Source organism: Cataglyphis hispanica, chromosome 21 (assembly GCF_021464435.1).
Source record: "Cataglyphis hispanica isolate Lineage 1 chromosome 21, ULB_Chis1_1.0, whole genome shotgun sequence".
In the NCBI taxonomy this organism is placed as follows: Eukaryota; Metazoa; Arthropoda; class Insecta; order Hymenoptera; family Formicidae; genus Cataglyphis; species Cataglyphis hispanica.
In genome coordinates this window covers 618,618-640,085 of record NC_065974.1, presented here as the reverse complement: position 1 = coordinate 640,085, position 21,468 = coordinate 618,618, and the positions used below count along the sequence as shown (strand labels likewise).

Here is a 21,468-nt window from a genome sequence, read left to right as displayed (position 1 = left end):
AAGTCATATTAAAATAAAATAAAATATATATATATATATATATATATATATATATATATATATTATATATTGTATTTATATATTGTATTTATATAATGTTTTTTAAATATTTATATATAAGAATTGCACGTATGTGCGATTAAGCAGCTACATCATATATATTTATTAAAAGGTAAGTAACTAATAAAACGTTTTACATATTTTATTTTTATTCTAGTTTTATTTATTCTTAAATATACTGTGTTTCATATTTACAATATATTTCTTTACAGAAATTGATTCCGTAAATCCGGTGTTTTTTTATATACTCTTCATTTATTACTTTAATAATCTTTCCATAATTTTTGTAACAATAGCCATATCTGCTCGTTGCTCTGTGATCTTTGCCATTTCTCCCAATAGTGCATTAAATAATTTTTTCTGACCTTTTTTATATCCTGATACAATGTTCGGATTTTTCTCGATAATTTCTAAACATAACTCTTCCAGTTGTTTCTCATCTGATATCAAGAACCAATTACGTTCTTCAACAATCTATATAAAATAAATAAAAAGTTATATACAAGTTTAACATGCAAGAAGAGATTCGCGCATTAAATACATACTGCACATTTTTTATGAAAAAAACTGGAGGCAACTTACCTCTTTCGGAGATTTTTTTGAATCAGATATTATTTCATGCAGAATCTTCTTCGCTGTTATTAAATTAATTATTTTGTTTTGTAATAAATCAATCAAGTGACCAATAAAGTCTTCATGTGATATACTAAAAATTTGTTGGATGAACATTTTATGCAATTTAGAAATATGATTTAAATAAAACGAGAAACCTCTTACCAAAATTCAACTGTTAGTTTATTTTTATGAAGAAAACTCAACAGGTCCATGACGAGAAACTTGGAGACCAATCCTGGTTCACGATCATTATCTTTTCTTATTATTCCATCAAATAATTGTAACAATGCAAAGTCACTCTAAAAGAATACGAAATATTAAAAACATCTCTTGCACATATTTATTTGATTGTAATGCACTCAAACCTACCATTATAGATATAATTATTTCAGGAGATATTTTAAAAACGTTCTTTAATCTCTGACGTATCTGTTCCGGCAATTCAGGCAACTGTTTTCTCAATATTACAGCATCAACTAAATTGTCTTCATTTGGTAAATCTTCTCTAACATGTATACGTAAAGGTGGCAAGTTTGTTTCAGGCATAAATCGGTAATCCTGAAATGTATTTTAGCTGTAAAATGTATTTTACAGCAAATTCAAAGATAGAACAATCTTTTGAGAACAATGACATAAAAACAAAATGATATATTACTTCTTTGTCTTCCTTTTCACGCATAGGAATGGTCATTTTGTTTACCGCATCCCACGCGCGTGTCTCGTTAAATATTTCATTACCGGCTTCAAGGATAGAAATTTGTCTACTTATTTCATATTTAATAGCGGCAGCGACGGCACGCACACTTCCAATGTTTTTTATTTCTGTCCGAATGCCCAACTCGTCGTCTCGGTTATTTACAGAAACATTAGCATCGACACGAAGTGCTCCCTCTACAATTTAAAATAAAAATAATAAAATATCATATACTGAACTTACAAGCATTTTCAAAAGCCAAATAATTTCTGTAAATGACCTTCCATTTTGCCATTACAGACACCCAGTAACTGTAACGTAAGTACAAGCTCCTTCACAAGTGCAGCAGCTTCTTCGCCATCAACCAAATCTGGCTCGAACACAAATTCCATCAAAGGTATTCCAGCACGATTAAGATCAATTAAGCTTCTACAAAATTAAATCGGATATTTAGAATTCTATTACAATTTTAATCATTTTCTAAAATTAAAATAAAAATATATATAAATAATTAGTTTAATTAATACCTTGCTACATTTACATCGTGCAAACTTTTACCACTGTCTTGTTCTAATTGAATCTGCTTAATTTTAGAAGTCTTCTGATATGGTGATTTGTGTATTCCTGGAGTGAATACATGAAACTTAATTTCACCATCGACAGCAATGGGATGTCCTTGTTGAGTGATTTGAAATCCTGCCTAAATAATTTAAATGGCTAATAAATATGCCAATATAAAATATAGAGAACTTTGTGAGAATATTGTGATATTCACAGGTAAATCTGCATAGAAGTAGTGTTTTCTCTCAAACATAGAAGTCTCATTTAATCGACATGATAATGCTATGCCCGTCAGTACTGCTGATTCCACACATTTTCTGTTCAATACCTGCAACACATTTGTATCTACAACAATAATTAATCTTTATCACAACAACTTTTGCAATTTGATTAATTATCAATAACTTACAGGTAATGTTCCTGGTGTGGCGCAATCAAAGAATGAGACGCACGAATTAGTGGGACAAGCAAAGTTGGTGGATGCGCTAGAAAATAATTTTGACTCTGTTGCAATCTGAGCATGAACTTCTAAGCCCACAATGGATTTCCATTTCTTCCTAATATTCAGAAATTAGATAAAATTAATGACTCAATTTAAGATTTTTTTTGCATCAGAACATTACATATTTTGCAAATAGATTAAATGTATATATATATTTCTTTTTAGGAACAACAATAAGAATTATTTACATTTTCATATGTAAATATCTTTCATAACCTAATTGCTCACCGCATTTTTGCTTCTTTTTGAATCTTAGATGAAAGAAACCGCTGTGAAGGATTGTCATTTCGCTTTTTTATCCATTTATACATAAAGACGGTATATATTTGTCTCTTCGATAACATGTTTTATTAATTTTTTCGATATAAAGTTGAGGGAAGGTACGTTTGAAAGACAAGTAATGGATTCTCAGAATTGCCAATTGCCGACAAAAATTTTATATAGATGTCAACCAATAAAACGGCGCGTTGATCTCATGACCGAAAACTATGTTTTCTAAGTAAATATATCTCTATTCGAGATCAATGTGACGCAAAATGCGATTTAAATTTATGCAGGAATTTATGCAGGAATAAAAAATGTAATATATATACTTTATATAACTTATATTTATTCGTGAATGTAGAAAATCTTACATACGTATAAAATTTGTTGTGCAATGTAAGAATACATAGCTGTAACAATTGGAATGGGAAAAATCATTCCTATGACAACTTACATGTATCAATCACTGCTTTAATCCTACAAAATGCTGCATTCTTTTTTATGATTACTGATGATATGGCATCTTCTATTGATAAATCAATTGATTGCTATTGAACAGTTGAATATCAGAGCAAAAAATTGAGATCGTATAATGCCACTGTTCATTTTTTTTTTTTAAATTGATTATTGAAGATGTCAGAGCCACAATTCAAAGAGATCGTTTTGAAATAAGATTGACGATAAATAGTGAGACCTATTAGTAAACACTGGAATTTAATCAGTAGCATCATCTCTAGATACACTAAATGGCTCTGCTATAGTCTCTGCACCGCTGTCAGCGATGATAACATCCTTCTTTGGTTTATCTTTCAAATCTGTCTCTGTTTGCTCAATTTTACGCACTATATCCTGTAATATAAGGATCATTGCATGAATAAGTAAAAAATTCTATTTCCACAAGTTATTATAGTGCATAGATAGCTTAATAGATGCTTTTACATACCATTCCCTTAATAACTTTGCCAAAAACAACATGTCTCCCATCAAGCCATGGTGTTTGCTTAACTGTGATGAAGAATTGAGATCCATTGGTATCCTTGCCAGCATTGGCCATGGATAACCATCCAGCACCATAGTGCTTTAGTTTGAAGTTCTCATCTGCGAAGCGATCTCCATAGATACTGCGACCTGATAAATAAAACAAGTCAATAAAAGTGTTACACTAAATAAAATAAGCAAATAGGAAAACTTTTGCTAAACCTCCAGTTCCATCTCCCTTTGTGAAATCTCCTCCTTGGATCATAAAATCTTTTATTACTCTGTGGAATAAGCTGCCTTTGTATCCCTCACCCTGCGGTTTCTTGGCGAGTTCCACGAAATTTTTGACGGTCTTTGGAACGGTTTTACCAAAGAGACCGATTTCAACTCTGCCTACATCGGCACCGCCGATTTTTATGTCAAACCATACCTGAAAATTTAATTTAAATATTTATCAATATTAATCAATACATCTACCAAAATTTTTTGACGAATACGCGGCTCAAGAGAAAAGGCATTGTTAATTCTGAGTGACGCATGGATTTTTTTCGTCTGTGCAACAGAAATATCTCGCATACGGTAAAGGGACAAAATATAAAGTGCCACGTATTCACAAGCATCATTCTTGTATATCATTCTTTTCATAATATTATCGGTTCGTTCTTGTTTCGAAGATTGCACTTTCAGAATATTATACCTTATCGGTGACTTTCGGTCCGTTATTCGCGCAGGAAGCTGCGACCACCAGGCTCAAAAACAGCAGCAGTTTCATGATACGTTAAACTGTACGAACAAAGATCCCTCGACTACTGATCCTTTGTAACAATCTGTCAGAGTCGGGAGTCGGGAGTCGGCGGGACCGCTGCCGGATACGAGTCGAAGTGCGCGAACGTGGGCTTGTAAAAATGTGGGAGCACCCGATTGGTCGGTTCCAATGGCACAGTGAAAGGAACGTAACGCGGGTCCATAAAGATAAAAATTTTTATATTGATTCTTTTCTGTTGAAAAAAGAAAATTATAATCTGATTTTTTTCACGTGTCTTATTACTTGGATTCTTTCAAATGATTAATGACTTCAACATCAATTATAGATGGTCAAGTCATTCATGGAATTTTTGTCTTTCACCCTAGACATAAAATGAATATAAATCTATCTTGATACTTTATTTTATATCATTCTCGCAATACATATTAACAGAGAGAAGCCTGAGAGCGGCCAGCATGCGATTGTTGCTCCTTGTCTATTATCTCATCTCAACTCCCAACAATCCGTGTGCTCACATGTCGGCTTGTGCCTTCATGGACGCAACACACATACGCGATGAAAGAGAGACGAAGACGACGCAATCATCTCTCTTTGTTTAGCGATCGGTGTACTACCAGTATCGACAATATCGAAAAGTGTACACAGATGTAGCACAGACATGAACCAAAATTGAAAAGTGGACGTAGCACGGAAATGAGCCATTCGACTGTTTTATCGAGCTTGAAAATCGACGTGGCCATGTAGTTCCAAGCGGCCGTAAAATGGACGTAGAGGCGCTGCTGTACGAGACCGAGAGCCATCGTACGAAAAACGCCGGGATGGCCGCTCTCAGGCTTCTCTCTAATGTCCTAATCACATTTAGATCGGACGTGGCCATTAAGACTTCTCTCTGTTATTAACGTTGTTTACTTCACGCGGCTCGCAATGAATGAACCGCGTCGTATTTAATTTTGTCACGTTGGCAAAATTTTAGAATGAATGTGAAGCGATGTTCAGCATTGACACGCAGCGTTTGAATAATAAAAACAAAACAAATATATTAGTCTGTATCGGCAGTAAGTATTTTCGCGCGCGATACACATCGGATATTTGTTTCTTTACAGATCTCATTGAGAGAAGCGGGAAATAATTTTATACTACTTATTGCTATTTGTAGAGAGGGAGAGAGAGAGAGAGAGAGAACGCGATGATCGCGAATCGAAAGATGCGATTTGTGAGGGAGACGAGAATAAAATCGAGCGAGTGACCAGTAGCTAGAGGGCCAGAGGGCGGCGTGAGGTAACATTCATTGCGCGCGCAGTCACAATCGCAGTCAAAATTCACCCTTGGCTCTTGGCTCGTACCGTTGCCGTCGGCTGCGAGAGCAACACTGGAGCGCCCAAAGAGATATTAGTTATATCAGTTTCCTGGTGTGCGGTGTGCGTCATCCGCGGTGCGCTTCTCTCACCCGCGCTTTTCACTTGCTCGCTCGTCCACCGCAGGGATTCACCGATTTTTACTCATCGCTTCCGCAGGAATCACAAGAGAGAATCGCTGTATCTCTCTTTCTCTCTCTCTCTCTCTCTCTCTCTCTCTCTCTTTCTCGTCTTACGTATCAAGTTTCTCCGGCGACTGCCAACAGTGGATATCATCTTTTACACGTATACCATGCAGGTCACCGCAGTTTTTTAGCATTGGCCCAGAGGACGGAGAACACGAGCATTGGTAAGTATACGTCGTACAACAATGTTATCAATCGCAATCGCATTCCGAGACTAGGATATATATATTTATATATATATATATATATATATATATATATATATATATATCAAGATGATATATTGCACGTTACGAGAATGTATATGAGCTTTACGGAACCTTTCTGCGCTGCGGATCAATAACAGCCGTTGCGTATGGTAACACAACCAGCTGATCGCCAGTAATCTGTGATATTGAATATGTTATTTACGCTGCTTGTTTATCGCGCGCATAAATCTCTCTCGCTACCTTTTTTATATGCTCTTCACATATATACATGGTAATTAAGTACACACAATGTTTTTATTTTTTTGTTTTTTTTTTTTGTTTTTGTTTTTTTATGCGGGAAATAGCGTACGGACTCGAGGCGAGAGTCGATATTCTTTCCATCAAATCTCTTCGTTTCAAAAGTCGTCGATTTTCGTAATAGAACAAGACTGTGTATTAGACTGTATATGTGTGTACTTATAATTAGTTTGTATAAACGGTACTACTAATAGTCTTGCTTATACGTGTTTGTACAAAATGTATGTGTATCATATATAGATCTTTTTTCTTTTATAAATATGCGTATGTTCGTAATATTGTGCAAAATATTCGCAATAACGATATCGAAAACGATAGAACTACATTTTATTATCTATTATCTATTATATCACGCGGCAGTATGTCCATAATATCCAGATAAAATTTAATATTTGATGTTTTTCCTAAACAAGTTATTAGGCGAGCGTCTTTTTATTTTCGAAATAAACGAACATTTTAATATATCGATTTTAATATCGATATGTGTTTATTGTCTTATCTTTGTAAAGTTAAAAATTACAATTCTTGTCTATATAGAAATAATTAAATATTAATTAATTTAATTGATTGTATAGGAAGAATTGATATTCTGCTTTCAAGCTACAAAATTGCATATATTTTTTGGCATAAAATTGATATTTTTGAAAGCATTGTGAGATTAGTGGCATTTATTGTCAACTGTAAATTTTCAATTCAGATTAGAGACTTGTCAATTATTCTTTAAACTTTAAACCAAACAATTTTACACGTATCAATGAGAATTATCTGATTTATTGATTGATACTGTGACTCGATCGCAATCTTGTATTCGTGTATGAAATATGTGAAAAAGTTATATTTGAACGAGATTGTATTTCCATATTGACATTCTACATTTACCGTGATAACACTATAATGATTATGTTGAATATGAATTTTATTCGATAAGCCAAGCTTATTATATTCGCAATGAAATTTTGATTTTGATATGATTTTGATGCGAAAGGATATATTACAATAAAAGACACTTTCTCGAGTGAGAGATTATTTTCTCGCAGACGCGAATATATAGTGTGAATGCTCGATTTTATCGATGCAACATCTCATTTTCGTGTGTTTGCCGCCAATCGTTATCGTCAATGCAAACACAGTGCACTCGTCTCAATATATTTTCAATATATTATAATATATAAAGTTTAAGATTATTAAGATTACAAGTGTCAGCGCACATGTCTCACTTTCTGGTTTGTTTCTTTTCGAAAGTAAACAAAAGATATTAAAAAACTGTGATGTATTTTAGTTTATTTTGGTTTTAATCTCTAGATAGTTGAAAGCTTAAAATTTTATACCCACAAATATTTATTAGAGATCGCTGTCAATTAGAATAGATTGTATCATCAGTTTTGATAATGTTGTTTCAAATATATATTTTCGCATATTATTTTTTACAAATGCTCCTCGAAAGCCGAGAATTGATCTTCAAAATCAATTATATATTTATTGAAAACTGTAGAAACCGTAGGTAACAAAAGAAATAAAACTGGGAAATAAAATAATTACTAGAAATATAAAATAAAACTTAATATTATCAAAAAAGATATTTTATTTTTATTGATAAAAAGATGCTTTATTACCATATATTTTTCGCTAAAGAAAGTCGCATGAATAGAAACTTTTGAATTTCAAGAACATTTGATACAAATTAATTTAGCATATAAATAACAACGAATGTATAAAATATGAACTTTTGAGGATTAAATTAATGGGAGACCAAGTTTATATCAAGTTTGATAAAGCGTGACATTTGCCGCTAAGAGTAAGCACAAAGTTTAAGAAATTTATATCGATTTTGAGACTTTTCTTTACAGTATTACTGCCATTTTTTTTTAGCACAATATAGCTCGAATAAATTCTATTCCATTATAAAATATATATTTTCTTGAAGTATACTTTATTATAGATATTTATAAATAATGCATTTTTCGCGCATCTTGTTTGCCGCGCATTGTCTCTGTCGATTCGTAAAATTGCTCATGATTTCATGAACAATTAATGTGATTGAAACGATGTATAATGTGTGACGGAGAAGTAGATATGTTTATTTTTAGTTTCTTCAGTGATACAATCATTTTGATAATATTGGATTAAAAGAATTTAAAAAGTAAAGATTTGTAGATGGTGTACCAATCTGCGGGCGTTTAATCACATACCCAGATAAGGACACAACAAAGCAAAGTATACGTGCGGAAGATGAGTAATGTAATCGCATGTATATACGTGTGTAGATTCCTTTATTATAATGTAGGCACTGCGTTTAACACGTATAGTTGATCGACGCATTTTTTTTGTTTGCCATGTCATTGTTTCTGTTGATTCGCAAATTTGCAATTCGTGATTTATCAATGTGATTGAAATGACGCGCGACGGAGAAGTAAATACATGCTTACTTGCCGGTCTCCGATTCATTTGTCATCTGCGCTTTAATCGCACTTGAATAAAATCATCTTAATGACGAAAGCGGAAGATTTTGCGGTTAATTTATCGGTGGAAGATTACGAGACGTGCAAATCCCATTCTGGCGTTAAACAGAGAATAATTAGATAGCTTAATCGGGGATTTCTTCGAAGGAAGGTACGCTCATCTTATTATATGCTGGTCTCACGTGATAATTGTTTTGTTTATCTGCCTCGCCTCAATGTTCTATTAAGAAATGCGCGTTTCTTTGGAAGTTTTTCCGCTTTATATTGTCGTAAGAATTTCATAATTGTACGACTCGAATCGATATTATATTTAATTCATCTTTTTATCCCATCGGGATTTCCCCGATACCATGAATGTAATCGTTATAGCATTGTTCTTTGTTCCCCTATTCAATTTTTTATTACATCTCATATTTCGATGCATACGAAACGCTTAATGATAAAAATGGAAATAGTTTTCTATCGCCAAGTAAAATTCAGCATAATTGATCAGGTATAAACTATCTTTCTTTAATAGATTATTAGTTCAGTCTAATTAATTAAATAATTTGATGAAAAACATATCAAGATAAGATATATCGAGTTTTATTAGTTCCTTATCTTTTTTGCACTATTCACTTTTACGATTACCTTTATATCGAAGATTCAATTTTGTGCTGCAAAATTTTTCTATTATATGATTAGCTATTTCGTTATCATATAAAAAATGATATCTATTACATTGTAAAATTATGGGACAGGATGGGGGAAAATGATGATAGATAATTTACTTCGCAACCTAAACGCTATCGTTATTCGAAAAGTAATCTACAATCTGTCCTTCTTACGTAATACAATGACGAAAATTTTCCAATTGCTTGTGGTTACAGGTTTTCAAATGTAAAGAGATAAGAGATGCAGTTTCAACTTTATTTAATAATAGAAACTAACGTATAATTATATATATATAATTATACGTTAGTTTCTATTATTTAGTAAAGTAAAGTTGAAACTGTATCTCATCTCTTTACATTTATAAATATATATATATATATATATATATATATATATATATATATATATATGATTACTATATAAAATATAGAATAAGCAGTGTGCACAAAACAGAGAAACGAGAGACGAGAAAAAAAACTCCCGTTTCTTATCAATATGACTTGGTTGATAAGCTTCTATACATACAAGCTGTGTAGTTATTCGCCACGTTGCTAGACTGGAAAGCGCTATAAAGATTGCGCATTTTTTATTTACATACTTTTTGTTCAATGTATAAATCGGCTATATATGACGATTACGCAAGTAACAATTTTTATATTACAGTGTCATCTTATATATGTATATCAATACAGTATCACGTAAGAATTGGAAAAGGGCTCTTTTCGTTTAAGAAAAATTGTAACTTTGATCTTTATCACTAGAACTTATAAATCAAACATTATTTAAAAAAATTAATTTTTTATAATATTTAAAATATCTATTTCTGATTCACGAAACTACTTAAACATTTCAAATATAGGATTTATAATTGATATACGTGAATTATTATCATCATTATTAAAATCAGTTTCTTGAGTCCTGTCGGTTGTTCTGTATCATTGGAACCTTTTGTTTATATTGAATTATTATATTATCTTTTTTACATGTGTATCAATCATTTATCAGCAGGACAGAAATATAATTTACGTATGTATATATTTTCTTTTTTTTTATTTATTCATTTTTTTCTTCCAAATATATACATAAATTATCAACAACAACAAAAATGTATTGTGAAATTTAAAATTTTCTCAAAAATCAATGATTAGAAGATGTTTAATCAAAAATATTAAGCGAGAAACGTGGTCTATCATGATAAGTCGCAAGACTTTACATCGCGCCGCGTGAATCCTCGCCGTGGCCGTCGCCGTCGCCGTTGCCGTCGCCGTGGCCGTCGCGGTAGTGGGCTGGTGGGTTTAAGATCTGAACACATAGTGACGTCATGACGAAACGCGTTCGAAGCCAATGGTCATATGTATCAACGAGAGCGAGTACCACAGCTATCAGTATTAGCCCGGTCATCTTCCAACGCCGATCGCGCGCGCGGTAAATATCTCGTAACTGAGTGAAAGATACTACTTTCATATTCGCCAAAGACGTTACGTTTCGCGGACACGTAACGATGGGATAAATTGATTCGCGGCAACAATCATCTCCCAGGAAAGTCGCTGATTGCAACGATTTTTAGGAAAAGAACTACGGATTCGTGGCGCGTCAATCAATAATTGAACATTTGTCCATATTTTTTTTTTTTTTTCTTTTTTTTTCTTAACTTTGTGGCCGACGAAGAGAGGGAGAGTCGTCGAGTAGTCGAGTTGTCGCTGTTGTTATCGGTGACAACGTGTTACGTTTTCCTCGCAAACGATGAGATTTTGCGGGATCTGGAAACGGTTCGCTTCGCGAACGCGTGTGTTCGACCTCGTGCAAAGGCCAAACGGTAGCGCGCGAACGAGCCGCGTGCTCTCCCCTATCTTCGATATATTTGTGAAACTTGTACACTTGTCTGGGAAGCGATTCGACATTGCTGCTTTGGGTGAAGCGTCTTCGATAGCGACCGATCCTCGTCCACCACCGTCCATTATGGTTCGTTGACTCCATCTTGCATTGTTTCGAGAGGGAAAAGCGCAAATCGAGGAAAACGAATCGCTAACTCCAACATCCATTTTCATTTGATATATTTTTACCGTGTATCGAAAAAATATTTGTATCATGTGCGTTTAAGTTCATTGCACGATCGCACATATGTATACGCGGATATCATATATTTTAATTCGAATGAAGAGAGTGAAAAGGAAATGCATAGACTTCCAATAATGTCAAGGGTTATCGTAAGCTTTAATATTTCCTTGATGATTTGTCGTGTAAAGTCTCCCTAAAGTATTTCGTGATAAATATTTTGCGTTACTTTTACGGTATGGACAAATTTCCTCAATTTATAAATTGTGAAATCACGCATCGCATTAACAGCCTCCATTATTTTGCAAAATCACATTTTCGTGGTTGTCGATATAACGTTGGAGATTTGTGACTAAAAATATGATATAAAACGGTTCGAACATAGTCAAAGCGAGACGTAAAGTCGGTATGACATACGATACATTGTCCTCGATAAACGATAAATGATAACAGCGTCCAAGATAATGTAGTACGAAGACGCATTTATAAATGCACGAGCACAGAATGAAATATTAATGCGCTAACTATACGTCACGTTGATTTTCCGACATCGATATTTGTACAAAGCTAGGTGCTAATACAAAAGAATTTTATTGATTGTCGTGTAATAATTCGATCGATTTTCAAAAGGCACGCAATAAGTTCTCAAAATTAATAGCAGCTTGTTTTATATGCGCAAGTTTTTTTCGCACACCCTTGGCGCGTCTTTTTTTTTTCTTTTTTTTCCGAGTTGTCAAACAGGTTTCGTTGCGTGATTGCGTTCGAGTTATACTTTTTGCCTTTTTTTTTTGAAATGATAGCAATATTAATCCCGAGAGTGATATTTTATAATTATTCAAAAAGGAAGCTAGTTTCTATGGAACATCGTTATTAACGCGATCGATGCTTCGCGTGGATGAGCGCTCATTATCACGGCACATGATCCCAAGTTTGTTCTCCTTCAGTGTCGATAACGATTAACGAAGATCCAATTTCCCGGTCAACTCCCGTTATTCCGTTCCGTTGACGATAAATCAACAAAGTACTGCGCCAAGTGATAGAACACGATGCGCTTTTAATGCCTTTCAATGCCATAACACATGGATACATTTCTGGAAATTAATTAATTTCCACAGTTGTCTGACATTTACACAATTGCACGCGTAATAGCGCAATTCGAAGAATTATTCGTAATTTGTTTTCGGTTAAAGATTTATGGTAATGATGATTGATAATGAAATACGCAATTATGTATTATGGATAATGTATTTTACGATGAAACCGGTAGAATCACAACGCATTAATGCGCCAAAATTAATTGCGGAAAAAAATTATAAATGCTTAGCTGGGTTGAATTTAGACCGTGAACATGCCCCGATTTGCCACCGTCCATCGGGCAAAAAGCCAGGATTGCGCAAAATTTTCTCGGCCAAAGGCGTTTGTCTCTTCGTCCCTGCCGGACGATAAAAACGGGTGTAAACGTCTCCTCCCTTCTCAAAAATCGTTTTGAATTTTTACATTTCTTCAAAATAAAAAATGCGTGCAGTGCACTTATAAATATCATAATAAATGGTGTATTATTTTGCATTTAATAAGTTATATCGTGCTATAAAACTGGACGTTAATTTTATCAAACTCTTTACCTTATAAATATTATTTTCTTTAGGGATGTGTGCGCGTACTAGTGTATATGTGTGAAGAAAGAAGAAAAGACAGTTTATTTTCTAAATTTATTTTATCGATAAGAGAGAGCAATTTCTACGTAGATTAAAATTACCATCATTTTCGCGTTTGATCTTGTACATTGTCAAAATAAATCGGAGTTGCGTTTATCAAAAATGCAGTTCGATTTTTAGCAATTTTGTTCACTATTTTGCCGAATTCTTGAGATTTTGCGTATTTACACGCGACACACGTTCGCGTGGTGAAGTTACACGTAAAAAGTTAAATAGCCGTCTTCCTCCGAGTTAAGTAACCCGGCAAGATCTAGGTCAACGTTAAATCTACGTTTAGTTTTGACAAATACCGAGAACGAAATAAATGGAAAAAGTGACGAGTGTTTATCGTACAACTGGCGAGGTAAACGTTGTAACGTATAATCAGTCAGATAGTTGGCACATCATATAAAAATTGATTTAACAGAGTTGACATTAAAATATGTTTGCTTAATAAAATACGTTTTGTAATTGACGGCTATATCTTTTTCTTAGCTTAAAAATTTTGAATTTTTAATAACCTTTCTTGATATAGATTCTCAAAATGATGCGCAATTTTATGATGATGTACAATTAAACATTTGACAACGTCAAATAAAGTATCGCGATGCCGGTTAAATCGTGTGTTTGTCAAATTATATGGCGCGTCGCATCAAGTCGATACTAATCCTTTAACAGTTTAACACGATTATATTTGCTCTTGAAATATGATTTCATCTAGTAATGTTAAATAAATTTGAAAAGGAATTGCGAGAGAGACAGTGCGCAGAAAAGAGGTACGGCGAAGGTATGGCGAAGGAAAGGTAGTGGATCGCACGATACACGCGCGATCATCGTGGCCACTGTTAAATCCTTAAATTGATAGCAACTCATACACAATGAGCTTCATTTATAATCGCTGACTCTAACTCGAGAGCTACTTCGGCCGGTTACGAAATGCCAGAAGCGAATCACGCCGAGTTGAGTGTCTTTGCCAAACATCGAACTTGGGACGTCTAATAATGCTCGAGAATGTTGCTTTAGCGAGTAAATATAGCCAAGCCGAAGAAATTCTTTTTCCGCGACTGCGTGCGTCACTTTGATCGTATTATTACCCCGCGTTTAAGTAACGGTGCGATATATCTCGTTTGCGAGAGATTCGATTTAAGCGGTACGCAGAAAAAAAATTGATAAATTAAATCACGCAATGAGCTGGAGATCAGTGTTACATCTTTAGAAAAAGAATGTGCTCGCGTCTGAGATTTTTCTATGCAGAACGCATTTCTTTGCGAGTTGAAATTTACAGTCATCGCAAACGGCATTTAAACATTGTTTATATTATTGTTTTTGTTTCTCTTGTCTCTTCTCCTTTCTTTTTTTATTAATTATAATTTTTATTACTAAAGGAACTTATTTACGTACTTTTTTAGCTGTGACACGCATTTATCACTAATAGCTGATCCTTTGTTACAGAATACAACGCGAGGACAGCACGTTTCGCCGCATGGGTGCCTGGGTTGACGATCGTTTCGTGGAGGAGGAGGTGGTTCCCAGTAATCAAAGTACCACTTGGACTTGGAGAATCCGGAGCCGCGATTGCAATGGTGGTGGATCGCTGCATGGTCGATCGGGTGCCGACTATCAATCGCCAAACAACTTTACGTCGACCTGCTCATCAGCATCCCTGTTGCCGTTGCGCCGTCAGTTCACTAGACAGCTCTATGAATGGCCTTGTTTACCGTTGTTTAAGTCAAGGACGAAACTAGATCTTTATTGAATCGATCATTCCTTTGAGAATAAGAACCGCCTGAGAAACGTTTATTTGCAAATACAGATATAGCCCAAATCTTTTGGGTTTTTTTTTTCTCTTTGTTATCGTATTCGATTGTTTGCGTGTGTGTTTGCGTATTGGGATTAGTGTCGCGGAGCTAAAGATTGAATTGCCCAGAAATCTCAACTTTCGAAGGTGAATTGCAAAAGTATATCATTCATATTCTTCGTTTCTTCAATATGGCCGAGTGGACCAAGTTCAACGATCGAAATAAGCTAAGTCGATCTGACGAACGAGATAAAAAGGACGATATAATCGTAAAGCAATCTTATACCGAAATCAATGTCAATGAGATTATCGACAAAGATTCGCGCGTGACAAATGATCGGAATGATCGCGATCACGAACGCAAAGAGACGATTACGGACTCGAATTTGACTCAGGAATTGGAGTACGTCAACGGTTTTCGGAACAATTCGGAATTGCTGAAAGGCTCGCTAAACCAAGAAGAAGAAGAAGAAGAGAGATTCGTAGAAGATAATCATCATGAACGAATAGGGGAATCAGGCTCAAAGATACGTCGGGAAGCTCGTCAGGAACTGAAGGAAATCTTGCAAAATTCGCAAAACTCACCAAAAAGACCCAACAGTCTTTACAAAGAAGATGTGTCGGGTCCACGGAAGCTGAAAAGCGTTTATAACGAGAGAAATACAATTTTTGGTTCGCCTACCAGGATTCTGTCATCCAAGAGTCGCTTGTCAACTGAAAACAGTATCGAGAAACTCGCAAACGGAAAGTTTCCTAAGGAGGATAAGCAGCAGCATCATGTGCAGTTTAATAAAGAGTCCAAAAAGCAACAGCTACGTCAAACATCTGAAGAAAGACCGCACTCGAGTCCGTCGATTTCTACATCGACTACAAGTAGTTTTGAAGATAATTCGAGCTTAGCACAATTTTGCGAAGCGAGACCACCCGACGGAGGCTGGGGATGGGTCGTCGTTGCGGCTTCCTTCATGGTAAACCTAATCGCGGATGGCATTACCTTCTCTTTCGGTGTAATATATGTCGAATTTTTGAATTATTTCGGCGGAGGAAAATCCAAGACAGCTTGGATCGGCAGTCTTTTCATGGCAATGCCGCTGTTATCGGGACCGGTGGCAAGTTTTTTGACCGACAGATATGGTTGTAGGAGAGTAACCGTAGCAGGTAGCATACTAGCGACGGCCGGTTTTGTTATAAGTTCTTTCGCGAACTCTATGGAGGTACTCATCCTTACATTCGGTATCGTAGCGGGTTTTGGTTTATCCTTGTGCTTCGTCGCGGCGGTAGTAATCGTGGCGTACTACTTCGACAAAAAGAGATCTTTCGCCACCGGTTTGTCGGTGTGCGGTAGCGGAATCGGGACTTTCATTTTCGCTCCCGTCACGCAGTATCTTTTGGCGGAGTACGGTTGGAGAGGAACTACCTTGATACTTGCAGGACTGTTTTCGAATCTCGCCGTATGCGGATGTCTTATGCGAGATCTTGAATGGACTACTACTAGAGCGAAAGCGAAAACTCAAGAGAGAAAAAAGAATCGAGAGAAAAAAAGATCGAGAATGCAGAGTTCCAATGCAGATTCTTTTTCAGCCACCAGCTCCGCGAATACAACCACGCAAACGCCCCACGGTGATTCTAAAAGGGGTTTTGCATCGGCCAACGCGATGATTATCGAGAATCTTCGACTTCAAGACGGCGATGAGGAGAGCGGCGAAAAGCTCTTTTCTAGCTTGGTAAGTCTGCCTACTTTCGTTAAAAACAGAGAGAAGGTACCTGTGGAGGTGCTGGAATTACTTAGCGCAAACAAGGCCGTTTACAATGTTCTTCTGCAAAACTATCCGAGTCTTTTGATATCATCGAAGAGTTTCAGCGATTCAGGAGGGTTACATGATCAGTTGAGTACACCCTCGGCCCGATTTATACCTACGCCGAGCCCATTAGCCGAATTAAAAGTTGAAAACGGTAAAGACAGGGATATTCGCGAGGATAATAACGAACAAACAACAGCGGACGAGCAACAGCGGAAATCAGTAGAACCAGCGTACTTATGGTGGCTGAAGAAAATCGATTCTGATACTCCCTTGAGGCGTTCCAGTACATTGGAACAACCAAGAAGACTACCTACCGCGTATCTAAATGACATCAGAATGCACAGGCACAGTCTAACTTACAGAGGTGCTATGCTGAATATCAATCGGTATCGTTTGAGAGCTTCCAGCTGCCCAGACATTTATAGGAACTCGATGACCACCATTGCCAAGACGAAGCTTGTCTGGTACGCTGGACTCTGGGAATTCTGGGACTTGATCGTCGACATGCTCGACTTTTCCTATTTCGCCGATCCGAGATTTTTGCTGTTCGCTATCAGCAATTTTCTCTTGCACACGTGGTATGACGTGCCTTATGTCTATTTGACGGACAACGCGATCGAGGTTGGATTCAGCGAGACGGACGCGTCTATTCTGATCTCGGTGATTGGAATCGCTAACATGGGCGGTGAGGTAAGCAGTCGAATAAAACGAAGAAAACAAAATAGCTAAATAAATCAGGCTCCGATCCGATAGCTGCTTGTATAATAGTCAAAGTGGAACTTTTTTATTGCAGATTTTTCTAGGTTGGGCTGGTGATAGAGCATGGGTGAACGCATCTATCGTCTATGCGGTGTGTATGGCACTTTGCGGTGCCGTTACCGCCCTAATACCCGTAGTTGTCAACGATTATTATACCTTATGTGCAATCTCTGGTGCCTTTGGATTATTCATCGCAGCAAATTACAGTCTCACCAGCATTATCCTTGTCGAGCTGATCACTTTGGAGAGGTTCACGAATGCTTACGGCCTTCTGTTACTAGTCCAAGGAATAGCTAATCTTATGGGTCCTCCGTTAGCTGGTAAACGTTCTCTCTCTCTCTCTCTCTTTCTTTCTTTCTCATACACATAAATTTTGTTTTTTCGCTTGTATTAGAAACACACCGAACGAATATTAAAGTTGAACCGGATGATTTTTCAGGATGGCTGTACGATATTACAGGCACATATGACCTCTCCTTCTACCTGGCGGGATTATTCATCGCATTAAGCGGCGCGTTGTTATTAGTGATGCCTTTGATCAGTTTGTACAGAAAATGCCGAGGTAATGAATCCGAGGAGGGAACTGTCGACAAGGATTTTAATGAGATAGATAATGTGTAAATATGCCGATATATTTATTGGAAGAACAAACCAGAGACGAGCTATCATTGTCTACAGTTGTTATTGCGCGACTGAAATCGCGATATCACAATGGAATTGCAACGCGACTTGTAAAAATTGCCGCAAGCACACCTTAATTCTGTAGCAGTGTCAGAATCCGCCATATACTATATGAGAGTCGCTCGAGCCGGCTGTGGTGTATTACATAGTTATAAGTTTTTGTCGAAATGCTCTTGCAAGGTTATTGACAATTAATGTGACAACTAATGCGAGCGACTCGAAGAGTATTATATAAAATGAATCACAGTAGCAAATCGTGTATTATCAACGGGTTCCGATTCTGCGTGATTATCAGCGGACGATTTTTTGCTGCTAAACTTTTGCGAAGGTTACCAAAGGTCATGTCTAATCTCTTAGACATTGCGTAAATGAAATTATTTCGAGAGTAAGTATAGTTTTAATATTTTTAATAGCGTAGAGTGATATTACGCGATATAGAGTAATACATTGTACAAATTAGAGGAACGCGCTGCTCGTGATAATATAAAAGGCCTGCGGTGAGAGAAAAGATTTGTTATAAGCTATTATCGCATTGCCATCGATATAATTTATCGAAACAGATATACATTCTTGGCATTGTAACAATTATATATAATTTCGAATCTCAGGATATACTACCAACAATTTGATACGTATACATAGGTTCGAATCGGCACATCTGGTGTCCTCTCGTTTGCGTGTACAGAAATTCGTACAGATTCTATGCAGCATGTTTGTAGTCGCTATCCTTTCGTCAAGTGCGTTGCGTATTCTGAAGCTAGATTGTACAATTGACAGATTATCTTTTCCTCCTTCTCTGTCCTTGATTGACGCAAAAAAGGTATTGTAAATTAATCACCGCACTAGATAGTCTTTGTAATCATCATCATGTAACGTGCATCCCTCGCAAAGGAGCCTTGTGAGTCATTTGCATTTAAATTAATTAATTCACTTAAATTTAAATTAATTTTAAATTAAAATTAATAATAAATTAATATACTTTAAATTATTTTCACTTAAATTAAAATGTATAATTAATTTATATTAAATGTTATTCGTATCTAGTTTAATTATCCAGATGGAAATATCAATGTGTGTTTATAAGGTTTGCCAAGCAACCATGAAAGACTACATTACCCGGACCATAGATTGTGAGTCCGACGCAGAAGAAAAATCTCGCTCTAATTTATGTCTTTTACTTTTTGAATTTCTTCTACTATTGAATGTAAGCAAGGCAGCAAATCGGTCAAATCAATCTTTTGTAGATACACATATCTTTTGTAGATTTTGCAATATTCTTATTTTTTAAATTTTGAGATAAGCGAGAACAAGAAATGATATAAAGATTAGATAATATTAAAAGATTCGATAGCAAATTTTTTCATTTTGAGCGCGATGCACGAATTTCGTTTGAAATAACATATGTCTATAAAATAGACATTCGTGTAGCTTTTCTGTGATTATAAACTTGCCTCTTTATCAATTTGCGAGCTACAAATAGACTACTACCTCTCTGTTACCATAATGTATGCGTACGTACATACATGTCTGCGTGCATGTATTTTTTTTTTTATATATAAAATGTAATCTACGTGTATATTTGCACTTATAGATTAAACAAGCGGTTTTTTCTTTTTTATTAAAAAGAGGAAACAAGTAAAACAATCGCACGTTATTGTAGCGATTTTTGATTGTACATATAATAATACGAGCGAAGAGAATAGTTGTAATGTTAATGCGAACAACAATGGATTTATTGGTAAAAAAGAGTTTTTATCGCTCTCGGTGTATGTTGAAAACGTTTTAGGCGAAATATACATTACTTGACGATATTGAAATCGTATCGTGCATTCCGATGGAAATTAAAAAACGTAAAACGAAATAGAGGTTTTTTAAAACTAGTCAAAATCGCACTACAATATTTTAGGTACTGTCGATTTCACACAAAAATTTTATATTCCAAAGATTTCTCTTATATATAGTATATCATTATAGAGATACACGTATGTATAACATTATAATATACGAGGCCTTTACACTAAAACCAAATACGGAAAAATATTTATTGCTTTCAGATATTAAGAATTAAATTGATTAGACGGCAGATGATTGATCGTATGAAACGAGAGTTTCGAATATTTTTTATTAATACCGCGCGTAATAATTTGGTACCCAAAAGTATGTAATCGCAAAACCGGAGATCGAAATTTTAAATTTTGATCAAGCATATTTTTCGATTCTAGAGATATGATCGCGATTGGTGTATCATATAATCGTATCCGGTGTCAAGTCCAAATTATATGAGTGTAATTAATAGTAATTTTTTTCGCAGCGTATGTGCTCGCATTATACATCACTCGCGTACGCAGCCTTATACGGCATCTATGAAACGTATAAAGCAATATTTTAATATAAAAAAAGGAAAAAAATTGTGTATTTCATATATATTTACGATATCAAGTCGTCGGTTTCGCGAGAGACTGACAACTTTCAACGGTAGTATTAAGCGATAGTTATTAAGAGACGGGGAATGGGACGCAAATAATCTGTGAGAGTGTTGAAGGAGGATCTTTAATAGAATTGTCAATCGAATCCCAGAGAGCGATTCCTTCCAGTAAAAAAAAAAAGATGAAAAAGTAGCGAAGCACGAGCGTTTTAGCTGACGATATAATCAGCATTCCACTTATATTATGTAAGCTTGCGAAATTTTTTTTTAGAATTTTGGCATTCTACGAGTTTCCGAAGAATCTTGAAAATACTATTATTCGATTATCAATTATATTTCCGACGATTTTAATCGCGTTAATTAGATCGTTATGATACCGATCTAGCGTCTATTATATCCAATACCTTATAGGTATGTATATTGGCGCAAGCCGTTACGGATTTCATGTTCTTGTTGACTCTGAAATATTTAAAAGAATGAGTCTACGATTAGCCATATGTGTATACATAAATTCTTAGTATACATAAATTCTTCAATGCCGATTCCTAGAACGACACGATGCGTCGGTTGAGTTTCACGTAAATCATCCTCTCATGTATTGGAAAGTATCCGAAAATGATCCGAATAAATATCATAGTGATTTCTCGACAACACT

General features: G+C 35.4%; 3 protein-coding genes across 5 annotated transcripts; 1 reads left to right on the top strand and 2 right to left on the bottom strand.

Annotated features, from left to right (window-relative positions):
* Positions 1 to 197: 197 nt before the first annotated feature.
* Positions 198 to 2,912, bottom strand: LOC126857238 (glutamyl-tRNA(Gln) amidotransferase subunit B, mitochondrial). Its single transcript, XM_050606461.1, has 10 exons — positions 2,661 to 2,912; positions 2,340 to 2,487; positions 2,145 to 2,258; positions 1,897 to 2,069; positions 1,650 to 1,798; positions 1,331 to 1,566; positions 1,045 to 1,233; positions 838 to 974; positions 643 to 766; positions 198 to 534 (listed from the first exon to the last, which is right to left on the bottom strand). Exons 1-10 carry the CDS (start codon positions 2,774 to 2,776, stop codon positions 319 to 321), a joined length of 1,602 nt encoding a protein of 533 aa, XP_050462418.1. The 5' UTR covers positions 2,777 to 2,912; the 3' UTR covers positions 198 to 318.
* A 110-nt stretch (positions 2,913 to 3,022) lies between these two features.
* Positions 3,023 to 4,565, bottom strand: LOC126857254 (peptidyl-prolyl cis-trans isomerase 5). The gene is made up of 4 exons (XM_050606489.1): positions 4,372 to 4,565; positions 3,897 to 4,104; positions 3,640 to 3,824; positions 3,023 to 3,545 (listed from the first exon to the last, which is right to left on the bottom strand). Exons 1-4 carry the CDS (start codon positions 4,444 to 4,446, stop codon positions 3,411 to 3,413), a joined length of 603 nt encoding a protein of 200 aa, XP_050462446.1. The 5' UTR covers positions 4,447 to 4,565; the 3' UTR covers positions 3,023 to 3,410.
* Positions 4,566 to 5,532: 967 nt separating this feature from the next.
* Positions 5,533 to 21,464, top strand: LOC126857231 (uncharacterized). 3 transcript variants are annotated; one of them, XM_050606449.1, is made up of 4 exons: positions 5,533 to 6,144; positions 14,801 to 17,638; positions 17,742 to 18,027; positions 18,147 to 21,464. In XM_050606449.1, the coding sequence occupies exons 2-4, from the start codon at positions 15,338 to 15,340 to the stop codon at positions 18,326 to 18,328; spliced, it is 2,769 nt and encodes a 922-aa protein (XP_050462406.1). In that variant the 5' UTR covers positions 5,533 to 6,144; positions 14,801 to 15,337; the 3' UTR covers positions 18,329 to 21,464. The 3 variants fall into 3 exon arrangements, with proteins under 3 accessions (XP_050462406.1, XP_050462405.1, XP_050462407.1); XM_050606448.1 differs by lacking the exon at positions 5,533 to 6,144 and adding an exon at positions 10,815 to 11,561; XM_050606450.1 differs by lacking the exon at positions 5,533 to 6,144 and adding an exon at positions 13,144 to 13,712.
* Positions 21,465 to 21,468: the final 4 nt, after the last annotated feature.

Coding starts and splice junctions, on each gene's coding strand:
- LOC126857254 (XM_050606489.1), bottom strand. CDS start 4,446: ATGAAACTGCTGCTGTTTTTGAGCCTGGTGGTCGCAGCTTCCTGCGCG. Junction 3,825..3,896: donor AAAGGGAGATGGAACTGGAG/GTTTAGCAAAAG, acceptor TTTATTTATCAG/GTCGCAGTATCTATGGAGAT. Junction 3,546..3,639: donor GCAAAGTTATTAAGGGAATG/GTATGTAAAAGC, acceptor CTTATATTACAG/GATATAGTGCGTAAAATTGA.
- LOC126857238 (XM_050606461.1), bottom strand. CDS start 2,776: ATGTTATCGAAGAGACAAATATATACCGTCTTTATGTATAAATGGATA. Junction 2,259..2,339: donor CCACACCAGGAACATTACCT/GTAAGTTATTGA, acceptor AATGTGTTGCAG/GTATTGAACAGAAAATGTGT. Junction 2,070..2,144: donor ACTTCTATGCAGATTTACCT/GTGAATATCACA, acceptor TAAATTATTTAG/GCAGGATTTCAAATCACTCA.
- LOC126857231 (XM_050606449.1), top strand. CDS start 15,338: ATGGCCGAGTGGACCAAGTTCAACGATCGAAATAAGCTAAGTCGATCT. Junction 17,639..17,741: donor TCGCTAACATGGGCGGTGAG/GTAAGCAGTCGA, acceptor TTTTTATTGCAG/ATTTTTCTAGGTTGGGCTGG. Junction 18,028..18,146: donor TATGGGTCCTCCGTTAGCTG/GTAAACGTTCTC, acceptor ATGATTTTTCAG/GATGGCTGTACGATATTACA.